The following is an 18,278-nucleotide window of genomic DNA, read 5'->3' as shown; positions in this document are numbered from 1 at the left end:
TCAAAAATCCCGTTGGAACTCGAAGCGATGACAGTATAGATATCATTTGCAACGCGTCGCGTCGCTCCGGAAGCCTCCGCCGTGACGTGACGCCGCAGATTAGCCACTTTCCAACGTTTTATGACTATTTTGTTGTCTACTACCTACTACGGGTACTACCTACTAAGACTACCTTAGTGTAAGGCCCGGTTTCCACTTAAGCGGAGCAGAGAGATGTCTTCAGACAACCAATCACATGTAAAAAAATTATCACGTCATCTTTTAAAAATGTGCTGGACATAGGTCCCTTGTAGGGACTTCCACACGCCACGGTCTTGCGCCGCCTGAATCCAGCGGCTCCCTGCGTCTCGTTTGTGGTCGTCTGTCCACCTAGTGGGCGATCTTCCAACGTTGCGCTCTCCGGTGCGAGATCGCCATTCCAGCACCATGGGACCCTATCTATCGTGTTTTTGAACTATGTGCCCTGCCCATTACCACTTCAGCTTCGCAACCAGCTGAGCTTTCGGTTACTCTGGTTCTCCCACGGATCTCTCCATAGAAGTGGGTCCATCTAGAGTTTTGATGTACAGTTGTCGGGGAGATGGGGGGAGGGGGGGGGGGGGGGTTGAGTCATTGAATTGTATGCGAGAGGATAGGATCTAGGAACCCACCGCATTATTATCCCAAGAGAACTACCTCCATCCTTCGTTAGTGGTCGTGACTCCTTTCCAATGCCACCAGCAATGAGGAATACGATTATAGACATGACAATGACTATAGCAGTTGTGTTGTGTACTATGGACTATGGGTATAGAGTTATAGTAGACTTGTTAAGGTATAGACACGACACGGACGCACGCTTGGACGCGCACGCCGCAAGTGTATCCTGCGTGTGGCCCAAGTTATGACAATATAGCGATAAATATATCATCATCATCTATCTATCATCAACTCGAGACATGGTCGCTAATTATGGGCATATGAACTTAATTTGGCAGTAGGCCTTGTCCATAAATTCAAAGTCGCTCAGCGTGCTATGAAGCGAGCTATGTCGGGTGTCTCTCTGAGGGACAAAATCCACAACGAGGAAATCCGTCTGAGAACCAAAGTGACTGACATAGCTCAACGAATTAGCCAGCTGAAGTGGCAGTGGGCAGGCCACGTCTGCCGCAGAACCGATGGCCGCTGGGGCAGACGTGTTCTGGAGTGGAGACTGCGTATCGACAAGCGCAGTGTGGGACGACCTCCAACCCGCTGGACTGACGACCTTAAGAAGGTAGCGGGAAGTGGGTGGATGAGGAAGGCGAAGGATCGTGTTTGGTGGCGCGCTCTTGGGAAGGCCTATGTCGAGCAGTGGACGCAAACAGGCTGATTGATTGATTGAACTTAATTTGAGGTAGTTATTTCATAATTCCTACTAAAATCTTCCGTAATCTTTAATCCTTAAATTGTTATCCTTATCTGACTCTTATCTAATTTAATTAATTTTTATGCAATGAGCAACTAATTTCATTAATTAAGCAATTGTATCTATTAATTTAGCTGTAGATTATATTTATTAATTAGTGGTTAATGTTAAAAGTTTGTAATGTAGGTAGCTTATTGTTAACACAATCGGAGACTTATGTAATGCTGTATATGCCTATAATTGATGATTGTAGTAGGACTGGAATTGTTTGTGACATGTTTTTAATATTTGTGAATGTTGTTACAATTTATCGTTGGCATATCTAATAAAATAAAATAAAATAAATAAATAAAGAATAAATCAAAGGCTTTCGTCACTAGTACAATTGCGAATCCTCAAGTTCTTTGGGCACATCACAAGGAAGAGTGGTACCATCGAACACCTCGTGGTACAAGGCCGAGTGGAGGGCACACGTGGGCGTTCCCCAACTAGGTGGACGGATTTAATCCGCTCTGCAACAAACACGCCTGTCTCCGTGTGTGCACATAATGCCACCAATAGAAGTCGCTGGAGGGAGACCGCACGAGCAGCAGTGAAGAATTCATAGCCACGACCACTCTGTCAAGAGTGAACGATTGAGAAGGAGAAGAATTTCGAAATTACAGACAGACACTTCAATATTTTTTTTTTTAGAATAGAATAGAATGTTTTTTATTCATGTAAACTTTTTACAAGTGTTTATGATATAGTCAGATAGTTTTAATTTACCACTGGTTCGGAATGACGTTCCTACCGAGAAGAACCAGCAAGAAACTCGGCGGTTGCTCTTTTTTATTAGTTTATTAGTAAAGAAGTATACATTTAAATTAGCTTAGTTCATATACCCCCCAGTGCTTCATAACAGGGAATTATAGAGAACTCTCAGACAATATAGTTTTCCCACGGGGTTTTCCTTCACAGTTAAAGCAGTTTTGACGACCTCCCTGGCGCAGTGGTAAGCGCTGTGGTCTTATTAGTGGGAGGTCCCGGGTTCGATTCCTGGCAGGGATTTGGAGTTTTATAATTTCTAAATTTCTGGTCTGGTCTGGTGGGAGGCCTCGGCCGTGGCTAGAGGCTACCGGCAAAGCCGTGCCGCCAAGCGATTTAGCGTTCCGGTACGATGCCGTGTAGAAACCAAAGGTGTATGGGTTTAATAAAAAACTGCCACACTCCTTCCAGGTTAGCCCGCTCCCACCTTAGACTGCATCGTCACTTACCATCAGGTGAGTTTGTAGTCAAGGGCTAACTTGTATCTGAAAAAAAAAGCAAATGACATTTAGTTGCTTAAAACGCACATAACTTGGAGAAGTTAGAGCCTAGAGGTGCGAGCCCGGGACGGAAACCCCGACCTCCCGAATAGAAGGCTTTTTATACGTAAGAATGTATTGAAGTTAGTAACTTACACCATAACAAGCAGGCTATGGTGTTGCGCTCTCACCTGTTGCTGATTCATTTCCCTTCACCCAACCCTTTGTTTAGGGACCCTTTGTTTATGTTTGACCTACCTTCGTTAAGTAGGTTCTACCTATGCAATATTGGTAGCTGTTTTAAAATACAAGCCGAAGTCTATAAAAACTGGTCAAGTGCGAGTCAGGCTCGCGCAACGAGGATTCCGTACTACAGTCGAATTTTTTCGACGTTTTGCACGATACTTCAAAACCTATGATGCATAAAACTAAATTAAAATCTGTTTTAGCATGCACAGGTGAAGCCCTTTCATATGATACCCCACTTGATATAGAGCTATCTTACTTCGAAAATTGAAAATACTAATTATTAGTTTATGACCACAATTTAATTTTTTTTGTGTAATGTAACCACAAATACACGTTTTTTATTTTATTTCGGATTTTTCCTTTATTTGTGTTTGCCTTTCATGGTTCTAGGTCAACAGCAAGTACTATATAGGTTTTGATTCCCTTGACGGATTTTGACAGACACGACAGACAACGAAGTGATCCTATAATGATTCCTTTTTTTCTTTTGAGGTACGGAACCCTAAAACGTAAAGTAAAAAAGTAGCACAAAAATTAACAGTACAATCTCAGAATAGATTGAAAATAAATTACTTATAATTTTATTGTAATAAATACACTAAATACATCATGTAGGTGGATCGAATCACATGCTACGGTGTGGTGGTTTTAAAGGCCTGGAAAAATAGAACGCGTGACGAGAATGTGTCCGAATCGCGGTCGCTGGGTAGTTGTATGAAACTTTTTACACATACATTGAAGTACGCAACACTTGCTATCGCGCTTCAAATTCAATTTGAACGCGACGTAATCCTGCTACTCGATTGCGGTAGAATGACAGCTAATATGTCATGTCACGATCACAAGCGGCTGATTGGTTGACGCTCGCTCACTATTGGCTACAATGCATTGTTGCAACAATAATACCATAAATTCAGCCATAATTTATTGATGCAGGTTTTCCGGAATCGATGTAGTTGCGCGTCGACGCACTTTGTATGCGTTGCCATTTGGTTGCCATATTTTGGGACTAAACATGCACCATTGGGTCGCTCGCTGCGCTTGCTCAATGATTTCGTTTTTTAATTTTAAATCTTTTGGTATTTGTTGTTATAGCGGCAATAGAAATACACGTCTGTGAACATGTTAAGTCTCTACCCAATTATGGTTAACGAGATACAGCCCGCTGACAGACAGACGGACGGACGGATGAGCAGCGGAGTCTTAGTTACAATAGGGTCCCGTTTGCACCCTTCGGGTATGGAACCGTAAAAATGTCGTCCGCGTCGTCGTCGTCGCGCCTTGTGTGCCCAAGCCTTAATATTCCTATGTTTTTTTTAAAGTGTTTTAAATGTGTGCCAGTGGGATGCCTAATTTACATAATATATTATTTATTGTACTGATAAGTGAGTAAGCTTGTAAGATGATCGGAAACCATAAAATATCAAATTATACAGCATATACAGCTACTTTAAGCAAACAGGTTTTCACTCATCAACACCTTTTAAGAACACCTTGTATAAACTACTAAATTTTGGGTCTGGTATTTGCAATATTTCAATTTTTAACAGACTTCCAAAAAGGAGGCGGTTTTCAATTCGGCCCGTTTTTAGGGCTCCGTAGCCGAATGGCAAAAAACGGAACCCTTATAGATTCGTCATGTCTGTCTGTCTATCCGTCCGTATGTCACAGCCACTTTTTTCCGAAACTATAAGAGCTATACCTACTGTTGAAACTTGCTAAATAGATGTATTCTGTGAACCGCATTAAGATTTTCACACAAAAATAGAAAAAAAAAACAATACATTTTGGGGGATACTTAGAACTGAAACTCAATTTTTTTTTAATCAAATCCTTACTATGGATAGGTCTTTAAAAATAATATTGAGGTTTCTAATATCATTTTTAGGGTTCCGTACCTCAAAAGGAAAAACGGAACCCTTATAGGATCACTTTGTTGTCTGTCTGTCTGTCTGTCCGTCTGTTTATCAAGAAACCTACAGGGTACTTCCCGTTGACCTAGAATCATGAAATTTGGCAGGTAAGTAGATCTTATAGCTGACATTTGGGGAAAAATCTGAAAACAGTGAATTTAGGGTTAGATCACAAAAAAAAAATTAAATTATGGTCATGAACTAATAATGAGTATTTTCAACTTTCGAAGTGAGTGACTATATCAAGTGGGGTATCATATGAAAGGTCTTCACCTGTACATTCTAAAATAGATTTTTATTTATTTTTATGCATCATATTTATGGTTTATTTTTATGTATGCACAGTTCGATTTCTGGAATTTGCAATTTTTTTTAAATCAACAGCTAAAGTTTCATTGTGGTCCAGATTTGTTAGACTTTAGGACGTGTGCCTTTCAATGTTGCAATCTACTGTTTTAATAATTATTGCCGACAAAAATCGCGTGGGCGGAGCGCGTTATGAGCTGGATATTTGATACTGTCAGTCAGTTTTTCCTAATATATTATGTAATAGATAAGAATGTATATTGCGTGATATGCTTAAATAAACATTTCTCTTTTCTATTAAGTGTGAGGTAATTTAAAAGCAAACACTAGTTAGGTATTACAAGCAAAAATGTAATAGGTAAAATTACATAACAGATTTTTAAATAATTAAATCGGCTGCCATTTTGTTTTATATACCTAACGTAATGTAGGGCCTATATACCTAACTGGCTTATGCTCGCGACTTCGTCCGCGTGGGTTACACAAATTTCAAACCCCTATTTCACCCCTTAGGGTTTGAATTTTCAAAAATCCTTACTTTTTAAGTTAGTAAGTAAGTAAGATAGTAAGACAGCTATTAAGACGTTGCCTACGTCATAATAGCTGTCTGCATGCCAAACAGCCCGATCCGTCCAGTAGTTTGAGCTGTGCGTTAATAGATCAGACTGATCAGTTAGTCAGTCAGTCACCGTTTCCTTTTATGTATTTATAGATTTAAATAAACTTTTGCGTTTTGCTTTTAAAACGTTAAGTGAACCAACCACTGCATGGTTCAGGATGCCAGCACTATCGTGAAGAACCAGCAAGAAACTCGGCGGTTGCTCATTTCAAAGATTCGATTTATTCGTATTTATTTATTTATTTGGGACAGTGAACAATTACATATTAGAACTATGACTTAAATCTAGTAAACTAAATTGGCAAATATGTAATCAACTACACTGTGCACGGCTTTTTTTATTTATTCAGATACAAGTTAGCCCTTGACTGCAATCTCACCTGGTGGTAAGTGATGATGCAGTCTAAGATGATAACGGGTTAACCTGGAAGGGGTATGGCAGTTTTTATTAAACCCATACCCCTTTGGTTTCTACACGGCATCGTACCGGATCGCTAAATCGCTTGGCCGCACGGCTTTGCCGGTAGGGTGGTAACTAGCCACGGCCGAAGCCTCCCACCAGACCAGACCAAAAATTTAGAAATTATAAAATTCCAAACCCCTGTCAGGAATCGAACCCGGGACCTCCCACTATTAAGACCACAGCGCTCACCACTGCGCCAGGGAGGTCGTCGAATCGGCTTAGCCAATAGAACTAGAAATAGAATAGGTAAGTAACTATATTCTACTAGTTTCTAGATTCTATCTGGCTTGTTTGTCAGCCAGTCAGTAGGGCAACAGTTTTAAATAGAGATGAGTAATGGAGGCTAGTTATGGAGTAGGTATTAATATTAAAATTAACACGTAGTTACCTATACAAAGTGGTTTATGCAAAGTTCTCATAAGTCATAATAGGTGTGGGCGGGAGGTACTAAATAGGTAGCTAGTTAAACATACCTAATTTATTAACCGACTTCAAAAAAAGGAGGACGCTCAATTCGTCGGAATCTTTTTTTTTTTTTTTTTTTTTTTTTTTTTTTTTTTTTTTTTTTTTTTTTTTTTTTTTTTTTTTTATATGTATGTTCCCCGATTACTCGAAGACGCCTGGACCGATTTTAAAAATTATTTTTTTGTTTGAAAGGGTATACTTCAAAGTTGGTCCCATTCAAATTTGGTGACGATCTGATGAACATCTTCAAAGATAGATAATGGAACTCCTACACGGATAAGAGTAAATTGCTCGCGATCAGTGTCATAGCTTAGTAAACAGTAGATTTTTAACCAGTCATAGCATAATTCCATGGGGCCACTAAAAATTGTGAAATAAATTTTTTTTACAAAAAAAATAAAAACCGACTTCGATACACAAACACTAAAAATTGAAAAATAATTTTATTTATTACCGAATATATTATGTATACAAGAGTTAATATAGTTCGATAATAATATTTTTTGGGGTCGGTGCCAATGAGGTGCTATTGTGGAGTCTCATAAAAATATGAAGTCTAGACGATTCGCGCAGCTAAAGCTAATTTAAACATACCTAATTTATAATCACGTAATCGTGTAAATAAATGTAGATACATTGTACACCCAGTGCTTCATAACAGGGAATTATAGAGAACTCTCAGACAATATAGTTTTCCCACGGGGTTTTCCTTCACAGTTAAAGCAGTTTTGACGACCTCCCTGGCGCAGTGGTAAGCGCTGTGGTCGTATTAGTGGGAGGTCCCGGGTTTGATTTCTGGCAGGGATTTGGAGTTTTATATTTTCTAAATTTCTGGTCTGGTCTGGTGGGAGGCCTCGGCCGTGGCTAGTTACCACCCTACCGGCAAAGCCGTGCCGCCAAGCGATTTAGCGTTCCGGTACGATGCCGTGGTAGAAACCAAAGGGGTATGGGTTTAATAAAAACTGCCATACTCCTTCCAGGTTAGCCCGCTATCATCTTAGACTGCATCATCACTTACCACCAGGTGAGATTGCAGTCAAGGGCTAACTTGTATCTGAATAAATAAATAAAAACACTAGGTACGATATCACAATATATATACAACAAAACAAGCATGACTCACAAGTCCGTATGTGTGACTCATAATACCGTATCTCCCGAACTTGACTGCCCGACCTTTTGACCAAAAACGTGTATGTTGTATACCGCGCCTTATATGTAATCCATTGTTATGTATAAATGCATGAGTAATAAGATTTTAAGCTGCCTTTCCAGTCACATACTATGGTAACCAAAGATATATATTGCGAGTGCGGAAGCGATAGCTATTAAATAGATATAGGATCGCTAGAAGCTATAGCTTTTCAAGTTTTGCCGGTGGTACTACTCGTGCGCAATAAGTTGAGACCTGGGGGGCGGTGACGCCACAGACGCGTGGTTGTACTGTGGACAAAAATCGGAGCGCGTCGTCGTTGCGTGACGTAAGCAAGTACGAGACTAAGATGTTAAAAAAATGGCGTTGTCTACAGTACAACGCGGGAGCTTGAGGGGAAGTTACAAGGCAAGCGGGCGGAGGGTTGTATTCCAGGCGAGTCTCAACTTATCGCGCACGGGTAGTAACTAGCCAGGCCTTCCACCAGACCAGGCGGGCTGATTCGCTAACTCAGTATCTAACACTGAATGACAGCCATCGAGTGTGTGTTTGTTTATTTGTTTATTGGTTTGTTCTTCAATCACACCGCAACGGAGTAACGGATCGAGCGTGATTTTTTGCATAGATATCTAGCTCATTTTACATTGGTTTTGTCTACATTGCTGTTTCATAGAGTGGTACTGAAATATTTTTTCGTAGAAAACCTTCAATGGGTTAAAAATAAACGTCAAATGAGCTCGGTGACTATTATTCAGTGTTAGACACTGAGTTAACGAATAAGTAGAAATATAAATAGAAATAGTGTGTATTTGCTATAATCTGATCTGCAAGTAGGCAGACCAGATACAATTTAGATATTATCTAAGTATTTAATATAAAAATGAATCACTAAATGTGTTGGTCATCGCAAATCTCGAGAACAGCTGAACCGATTTCGCTAATTCTTTTTTTATAATATTCCTTGAAGTACGAGGATGGTTCTTACGGATAGAAAAATTTAAAAATTTGAATCGACTGTTAGGCGGAACGAAGTTCGCCAGGGTATGTAAAAAAAAAAACCGGCCGAGTGCGAGTCAGGCTCGCGCAATGAGGGTTCCGTACTACAGTCGTATTTTCTCGACATTTTGCACGATAATTTCAAAAACTATGATGCATAAAAATAAATAAAAATCTGTTTTAGAATGTACAGGTGAAGACCTTTCATATTATGATACCCCACTTGATATAGTCACTCACTTCGAAAGTTGAAAATACTAATTATTAGTTCATGACCACAATTTAATTTTTTTTTGTGTGATCTAACCCTAAATTCACGGTATTCAGATTTTTCCCCAAATGTCAGCTATAAGATCTACCTACTTGCTAAATTTCATGATTCTAGGTCAACGGGAAGTACCCTGTAGGTTTCTTGACAGACAGACAGACAGACAACAAAGTGATCCTATAAGGGTTCCGTTTTTCCTTTTGAGGTACGGAACCCTAATAAGAAAACTTTTATTTCTTCTCTTATTTTAAAATAATATTATGGGATTATTAAATAAAACTTAAAATACTAGACAACATGAAGAACCCTTTACAGGTCAGGGCCTCCTTCAGAGAAACCCACTTTACCCCGTCTTTGGCTTTGAGCATCTAGTTTGGTCCCGCCACTTTTCCCAATGTCGTCGTCCCAACGATAATGCGGCCTTCCTCTACCACGTGTGCCTTTTGGTCCTGGCCAGCTCGTTATTCTCTGTCCACCGGTTGTAGATTTAGATCTTAAAAATCTAAATCCAGGCGGATGAAGTCGCGGGCATCAGCTAGTATAAACAAATGTAGGTACGTAAAGGGGTTTTTACTTCATATGGTTTTGTTTTTAAAACCTAGCTGGAAATTTACAACGCTCTAGATTTTCTAGAATCTAGATATTCCGTGAGATGATGAATAATAATACATTCTGAGCGCATTTCCTCAGTGCACATTGTCGTAGGAAGAAACGTGTCTAGGCATTGTAGTATGTACTAACATTACAAACCTTAGTATTCCTAAACACGGCTAGGGTTACAGTACTTGTATAAGTCGCATTGGCAAAAATCTCTTGCGCAGAAATTCTTTTTGTTCAGGATTTAGGCCGAACGTTGTAATTTTCAGGATTTTTTCTTAAAGTTTTGCGAAAAATAGAGATAGATATAACTTTCAAAATAATCATTGTTATTATCATTTCAGGATCAAATTAAGACACTTTTCAAAAAAACCGGCCAAGTGCGAGTCAGGCTCGCGCAACGAGGGTTCCGCATAAAAATAAATAAAAATCTGTTTTAGAATGCACAGGTGAAGACCTTTCATATGATACCCCACTTGATATAGTTATCTTACTTCGAAAATTGACAATACTAATTATTAGTTCATGACTACAATTTAATTTTTTTTTTGTTTGATGTTACCACAAATTCACGGTTTTCAGATTTTTCCCCGAATGTCAGCTATAAGACCTACCTATCTGCCAAATTTCATGATTCTAGGTCAACGGGAAGTACCCTGTAGGTTTCTTGACAGACCGACAGAGAGACAGACAGACAGCAAAGTGATCCTATAAGGGTTCCGTTTTTCCTTTTGAGGTACGGAACCCTAAAAAAGGTAAAATGTGTAAACGTTTCAAGTATGGCAAGCGCGTATGAAGTGAAAGGTATGATTCCGAGCTAGGCGGCAATGTAGCGGAACAGTGCTGCCTAGCTCGGAATGTAATGTCATATAAGCTTATAGAGATTGTATGGGGACCAGTAGTGCCGCGACAGCACTGTGACAGCTGGTGACAGCACTGTTGCGGCAGCACTGCTGCGTGCAGCGTGGTTCGGAATCATACCTCCCTCAAGTTTGTCAAGTCGCTCGATTAACCCAAATCGGTCAGTGAATTTGAACCGCAGATATCAAATTTAACTGAATGTGTGTCAGAACTGACGATTGTGACTTTCACTGACCTTCCTCTCAGTTAGTTGCTTACATTCCAAACTACGTAACTGTATGTACCTACGTGTTATATGGAGTACTAATGTCATATAAGCTTAAGTTTTGACGTAACGTAATATTATCTTGTGATGGTTTTTAAAATAAAATATTTTTTTTTTTTATTCAAATATAAACTTTTACAAGTAGGACATTCGAATAGTCGGATGCATCTACCACTGGTTCGGAATGCCTTTCCTACCGAGAAGAACCAGCAAGAAGCTCGGCGGTTGCTCTTTTCAAATATTTGATATAGGTACAAGGTAGGTTTTGATCCAAATACCTGTAAACGTACCAGGAGTGCAGTTAAATATTAATCACGACGCGAATAGGCTAATCGAGAGTTTTTACCTTTTATAATAACCCAACTGCAATATTAACTTGATTAGGGTACAATTGCTATTGCAACCTCAATCAAGAAGGCGACTTAAACACAAAAAGCATTTAATAGTCATTCGAGTCTCGAGTTAGAACAAGACTGGCTTAAAATTCATCAACCACCCGTATTTATACAATCGACTCAACATGGCTGCCTTGCCACGCAATAGATCACGGGGCTTCATTTCAAAAGGCGCCAAATACGAGTGCGATAACATACCTATGGATGTTAGAGATGTCTGCGGGTAGCGCTTCGAATAACAGGAGGGGTAACGTAGGGTAGGAGGCTGCGGCCGTCGCTGATTACCACCCTACCGGCAAACCAGTGCCGCCAAGCGATTTAGCGTTCTGTTCTGGTACGATGCAGTGTAGAACCCGATTTTTCACGGCCCAACTGTTCAACCGATTTTGACGAAATTCGGTACTGAGATAGCTTGCATCCCGGGGAAGGAAATAGGCTACTTTTTATCCCGGAAAATCAAAGAGTTCCCACGGGATTTTCAAAAATCTAAATCCACGCGGACGAAGTCGCGGGCATCATCTGGTAGTGTTATATGTAGGAAATGAATGTGACCAACTAAATGTAGATCGTCTACCCATTCGCACTTATATGTGCGGAAGTATGAACAGCTAGTGATACAATTGTTAATTGTTTTTATAGAATAGAATAGAATAAAATAATGTTTATTCGAGGTATATAGGTGGTACATGGTGTAGGCAATATCGTCCTGTACAGCAGTGCAACACCTCGAACAGGTAGGCCACTCAGCTTGTGTTGAGACGTCGGGCCCCTCAGACACACACCTCTATAGCAAATATCTGAGGTGCCAGACGCCCCAACGCTGATTTTCAGTGACCGCCTTTTATACTACCCAAACGTCAGTGGCATAGAATAAGTAAAGTTGGCGAGTAAATGGATAAATAAAATGAAATAAAGTGTTTTTGTTTATGACTTGGCGGTATTGATTCGATTGTGAAATCGCGATATTATTGTCAGTAGCGTGCAGGTCATAGAGGCATAAATGCACTGCTTACCCCAGTTGTAAGCTATTTATCATTATGACCTGCCAGTAAACAGGTTCCCACCTAACTAATGCCTACCCTGGCTTCAAACCCTGTGCACACCACTGATTATTGTAAGATTGCTTGCGGATTAACGCGCTTGCCTAAAAGATGCCTATTCACTCTTGACTTGAAGATTCCCATATTAAAATCGAACCGGAAAACTATACTAGTGAACAGACTATACTGTGTAGGAAATGAATGTGACCAACTAAATGTAGATCGTCTACCCATTCGCACTTATATGTGCGGAAGTACGAACAGCTAGTGATACAATTGTTAATTGTTTTTATGACTTGGTGCGGGTGTCGATTCGACTGTGAAATCGTGATTTTATTTTAAGTTTGCTTGCGAATAAAAACTATGTTCATATTTCATACTAGCATTCTCGATTTCGTTTCCTGATATCTATATCTTACTAACAATTAAAATTGAAGAGTCTGTCTGTAATTTGGAAATAAGTACCTCAAATTAAGCTCATATGGTTATTTGAACTGTACAATTTTTTTTTTTAAATATTCAATAACTGAATCATACGTTTTTAAAATTTTTGTTTTAATTGATTTTGCGAAATTGTCCCATAAACATGCAGGAAGAAAGCGTCAGCCACGAACGGGCGTTGCGTTAGTGCATGCTGCATTTTGCACAAATGAGATTTGATCTGTTTCAACGGATTATAGCAAATTAAACTTTTGGTTCATTGTTATTGTGACATTGCTGACAGGTTTGATTGTCAGTACCTGAACCATTGTCATATGGTGCACGTGCTGACTAATCAGGCCTGTCTTAGATATAGTATTAGGATTAGGTAAATAGTTATAAGATTACTAACATTAGTTTTTAAGGCGTGTATTATTACTAACAAATTATGATCGTGTTTTATGATCGAATTAAAGATTTTTTTTTTTTTTATTTATTTATTTATTTATTTATTGTATATCATGGATTTACGCAAAATAACACCTGCTTCTATAAAAGTCATTATTATATAATTCAAAACTATTTCCCTTGTTTCAGGATCTAATACCGCCACAAGACACGGAGTCCTATCTACTAAAAACACAAAATGCAATCACCAACCTGCAAGCCAAGCTGCACTCCACACGGACCACCAACATCACCAATATATCCAATAATATCACCAACAATATGTCCAACAATCTCACCAACATTCCAAACGCACTGACCACTAGTCTATTAAGCGAGAAGACTTTAGTTTCACGTCTTCCTCTATCGCAGCTTAGTCGATCGAATTCACTTAACTATCGCTTAAGAAGAAAAGACACATCCAACGATAACAGTCCTTTAAGAAGTCCAGGGCATTACGTAATAACCGGTTCAACAAGAACACCCGAAACTAAAGTCCTTTTAAACGCCGCGTCCAAATCTTTGGACAAAGATACAAAATATACAAATACCCGACACGATTCCAATATGAACAGTCCGAATTCTGAAAAAGGTTTACTTAGCAATAGTTCAGATGACAAAACGCTATCGAATAGACCACAGTATGATGTTGAAGCGATTCTATCGCCGCATAGAAAAACACACGCAAGACACAAATCGTTTGAACGAAACGACATGAACTTGAATAAGACGATTCAACCCGTATGCCTTAAGACTGTATTGAAGAATAACGCTTTAGAAGCAAAAACATACAGAATCGACCCAATACGTTACCAAGGTGATGTTAAGAATCTTACGAAACTCCACCAAAGGGTGTACAGTGATAAAACTAAATATAACCCTCCTGCGTTTGGTAGTTCGATCAAGCGTTCTAGTTCTTTCAATACTGTTAACAGGAACAATAATGTCGAACCTAGATTCGTATCAAGACGATCGAGCGGTCAATCCGAAGAGTATAAAGACTCGGATGAGTCGGACAACGGGTCGTTCGAAAAATCCCAGGATATAAGATTCAAGAGGTTGAATAGAGGAAGGATAGAGTATACGGATAAGTCTGTGGTCCCGTCGAACTCCCCGAGATGTCCCAATACCCCGGAAATGCAGAGGAAATTCGGTCCGGGGTTGGTTAGGAACTCTGTTCGGATTACTAGCAAGGTAAGCGTAATCCATACTTCCATACTAATATTATAAATGCAAAAGTGTGTCTGTCCGTCTGTCTGTCTGCTAGCTTTTCCATCCATTTAACCGATTTAGATAAAATTTGGTGCAGATATAGCTTCCATGCCGGGGAAGGACATAGGCTACTTTTTATCTCGAAATTTTAAAATTAAAGTTCCCACGGGATTTTTAAAAACCTAAATCCACGCGGGCGAAGTCGCAGGCATCATCTAGTAAACTAATATTTTTTTGATTTTCAGGGTTTCATACCCTAAGGGTGCGAACAGAGCCGTATTACTAAGCCTCCTGTCCTCCTGTCTCTCTGTCTGTCCGTCCGTCTGTCTGTCAGTGGACTGTATCTCGTGAACCCGTAGGTAGAGAGTTGAAATTTTCACAGAATGTGTATACATATTTCTATTGCCGCTATAATAACAAATAATAAAAAATTTAAAATAGCTGCCATGTAAATTGAAAAAATTTAAAAAGTACCATGGTACGGAACCCCTTGTGTACGAGCCCGATTCGAACTTGACCAGTTCCATTTTTTTTGAAGGAGCGAGGTTCAATCACCAGGATGTCAGAGCCTCCTGCGTCGAAGGAGGATAGGAGTAAAAAAAATTAAAAGTACCATGGTACGGAACCCCTTGTGTACGAGTCCGATTCGCTCTTGACCGGTGCTATTTTTTTTAAAGGAGCGAGGTTCAATCACCAGGATGTCAGAGCCTCCTGCGTCGAAGGAGGAGAGGAATAAACCGGCCAGTCATCAAAGCAGGCGGATATCGGAGCCGACTCGCCAGGCTGTGCTGAACAGGCTGACCAAATCCAGGTCTTCCACACGGGAGGTGCATCCGAAGCATCAGGAGAAAGGTAAGGTTATATTTCTATCATTACCATCATTATTATCAACCGATAGACTGCTGGACATATGGCTCTTGTAGGGACTTTCACACGCCACGGTCTTGCGCCGCCGTCATCCAGCGGCTTCCGCAGGCAAACTCGTCTGATGTCGTCTGTTCAAGTGGGGGTCTTCCAACGCTGCTTTTTCCGCTGCGAGATTGCCATACGAGCACTGTGGGAACTCTTCAATACCCCGGGATGTACGAGTAAGTTAACTCTGTACCAAATTTCATCAAAATCTGTTGAACTGTTGGGCCGTGAAAAGCTAGCAGACAGACAGACATACTTTCGCATTTAAAATATTACTATTAATATAAAATAATATATATATATATATATATATATATATATATATATATATATATATATATAATATATGTATATAATATAATATAATATTTATATATCTACACTAATATTATAAAGAGGAAAACTTTGTTTGTTTGTTTGTTTGTTTGTTTGTTTGATTGTACTGAATAGGCTCAAAAACTACTGGACCGATTTTAAAAATTCTTTCACCATTCGAAAGCTACATTATCCACGAGTAACATAGGCTATATTTTATTTTGGAAAAAAATAGGGTTCCGTAAGATATTTGGGTTTTTCGGACACAAGGTGTAAAAAATCAACCAGAAAAGTTACTTATTTTGCGTACGCTGCCTAAACTATAAAAGATAGAACCATAAAATGTTCTAATTAATTGTAGATCTTATAAATATCTACAAAAAGTCCGCGACACACTATACCCATCTATGTCGAGTGAGGCACAGCAACCATTTTTTTATTTAAAAATCTTGAATTTTTTTTGGACTACATTTAAACGCGTTTATTTTACTCATGCTATTAATCCTTATCAAAATAAATGATTTCATCACTAAGAACAGTTTATGGAGATAATATTTGGTCTTTGAATGATTAAAATTGGACGTTTGGTTTTGAAGTTATGGCGAAATTAAAATATTACGATTTCTGCTGCACGGCCCGTTGTATCTACACTTCTACACTAATATTATAAAGAGGAAAACTTTGTTTGTTTGTTTGTTTGTTTGTTTGTTTGTTTGTTTGTTTGTTTGTTTGTACTGAATAGGCTCAAAAGCTACTGGACCGATTTTAAAAATTCTTTCACCATTCGAAAGCTACATTATTCACGAGTAACATAGGCTATATTTTATTTTGGAAAAAAATAGGGTTCCGTAGATATTTGGGTTTTTCGGACACAAGGTGTAAAAAATCAACCAGAAAAGTTACTTATTTTGCGTACGCTGCCTAAACTATAAAAGATAGAACCATAAAATGTTCTAATTAATTGTAGATCTTATAAATATCTACAAAAAAGTCCGCGACACACTATACCCATCTATGTCGAGTGAGGCACAGCAACCATTTTTTTATTTAAAAATCTTGAATTTTTTTTGGACTACATTTAAACGCGTTTATTTTACTCATGCTATTAATCCTTATCAAAATAATGATTTCATCACTAAGAACAGTTTATGGAGATAATATTTGGTCTTTGAATGATTAAAATTGGACGTTTGGTTTTGAAGTTATGGCGAAATTAAAATATTACGATTTCTGCTGCACGGCCCGTTGTATTATATAAAGAGGTAATGTCGTTAAGTTTGTTTGTAGGGGGTAATCTTTAGAACTACTGAACCGATTTTAAAAATTCTTTCACCAGTAGAAAGCTACATTATTCCTGAGTGACATAGGCTATACGGGATCTTTAATATTATATATAAAGAGGTAATGTCGTTAAGTTTGTTTGTAGGGGGTAATCTTTAGAACTACTGAACCGATTTTAAAAATTCTTTCACCAGTAGAAAGCTACATTATTCCTGAGTGACATAGGCTATACGGGATCTTTAAAAACCTAAATCTACGCGGGCGAAGCCGCGGGGATCAGCTATATAATATATATAAATATTATTATTATTGTATGGAGTATGGATAGTAAAAATTTCAAAATGGCGGCCATTAAAATTTAAAGTGTTATTCTGTTGGTATGAAACTTCGTGTGCGAGTGCGACTCGCCTTTGACCAATTTTTTCCTTTTGAGATGAGGAACCCTAATGATACTAAGTACACGGAACTAAACTCCTCAATTTAACAATGCTTCAAAGACAATGGCAGCCACTTCAGCCTGTACACGATGGTCCTTGAGTTATGAGTATAATCGATTCGATGCAGCTAATCGGTTTAGATTGTTCACAATGAGACAATCGAGTTAGTTTATCACTTTATCTGTGTCGCAAAATGGCGGGATGTGAAAATACAAAACGTGACGTTAATTACCGGTTGTTACTAAATAGGAACCGAGATCGAATCCTGAACGGATTTTCGACGACGACGGTTTTTCGACGTGATTAAGTAATCTATACTCTAACGGCGATTACGCACTGCACTGCCGTCATCCGAGTTCTGTCCGTCATCCGTGAGAATACCAGCGATTGTCTACGACATATGTCATAAGTTACCATACAAAACAAACAGGAACGTATTTTACGGACTCGGATCGGATGAGTGAGTAAGCGCCTTTACGGCGGTATTCTCACGGATGACGGATAGTACTCGGATGACGGAAGCAATCGCCGTAAGTCTAAATATATGCATCACTAGCTGATCCCCGCGGCTTCGCCCGCGTAGATTTAGGTTTTTAAAGATCCCGTATAGCCTATGTCACTCAGGAACAATGTAGCTTTCTACTGGTGAAAGAATTTTTAAAATCGGTTCAGTAGTTCCAGAGATTACCCCCTACAAACAAACTTAACGACATTACCTCTTTATATAATAGTACATACATCATAATAGCTATTTCCATGCCGAATCGCAGCCTTATCAGTCCAGTAGTTTAAGCTGTGTGTTGAAAGATCAGTTAGTCAGCTTTTCCCTTTGAACATACAGAAAAGCTGACTGACTGACTGATCTATTAACGCACAGCTCAAACTACTGGATGGATCGGACTGAAATTTGACATGCAGATAGCTATAGATAGATGACGTAGACATCCGCTAAGAAAGGATTTTCGAAAATTCAACCCCTAAGGGTAAAAAA

General features: G+C 39.0%; 1 protein-coding gene across 2 annotated transcripts in view; it reads left to right on the top strand.

The window, feature by feature from the left end:
* Positions 1-18,278, top strand: part of LOC117994011 (uncharacterized) — a 49,382-nt gene that overhangs the window by 19,200 nt on the left and 11,904 nt on the right. For both annotated transcript variants that reach the window (XR_004675295.2, XM_034981891.2), the window contains exons 3-4: positions 13,281-14,324; positions 15,020-15,194. Coding sequence is in view for 1 of the 2 variants with exons in the window: in XM_034981891.2 (XP_034837782.1) it covers positions 13,281-14,324; positions 15,020-15,194 (1,219 nt within the window). In the remaining variant the exon portion in view is untranslated. The remainder of the gene's footprint in view (positions 1-13,280; positions 14,325-15,019; positions 15,195-18,278) is intronic.

Source organism: Maniola hyperantus, chromosome 25 (assembly GCF_902806685.2).
Source record: "Maniola hyperantus chromosome 25, iAphHyp1.2, whole genome shotgun sequence".
In the NCBI taxonomy this organism is placed as follows: domain Eukaryota; kingdom Metazoa; phylum Arthropoda; class Insecta; order Lepidoptera; family Nymphalidae; genus Maniola; species Maniola hyperantus.
Note: the sequence above shows the minus strand (reverse complement) of the source record. Positions and strands in the feature narration are given on the sequence as shown.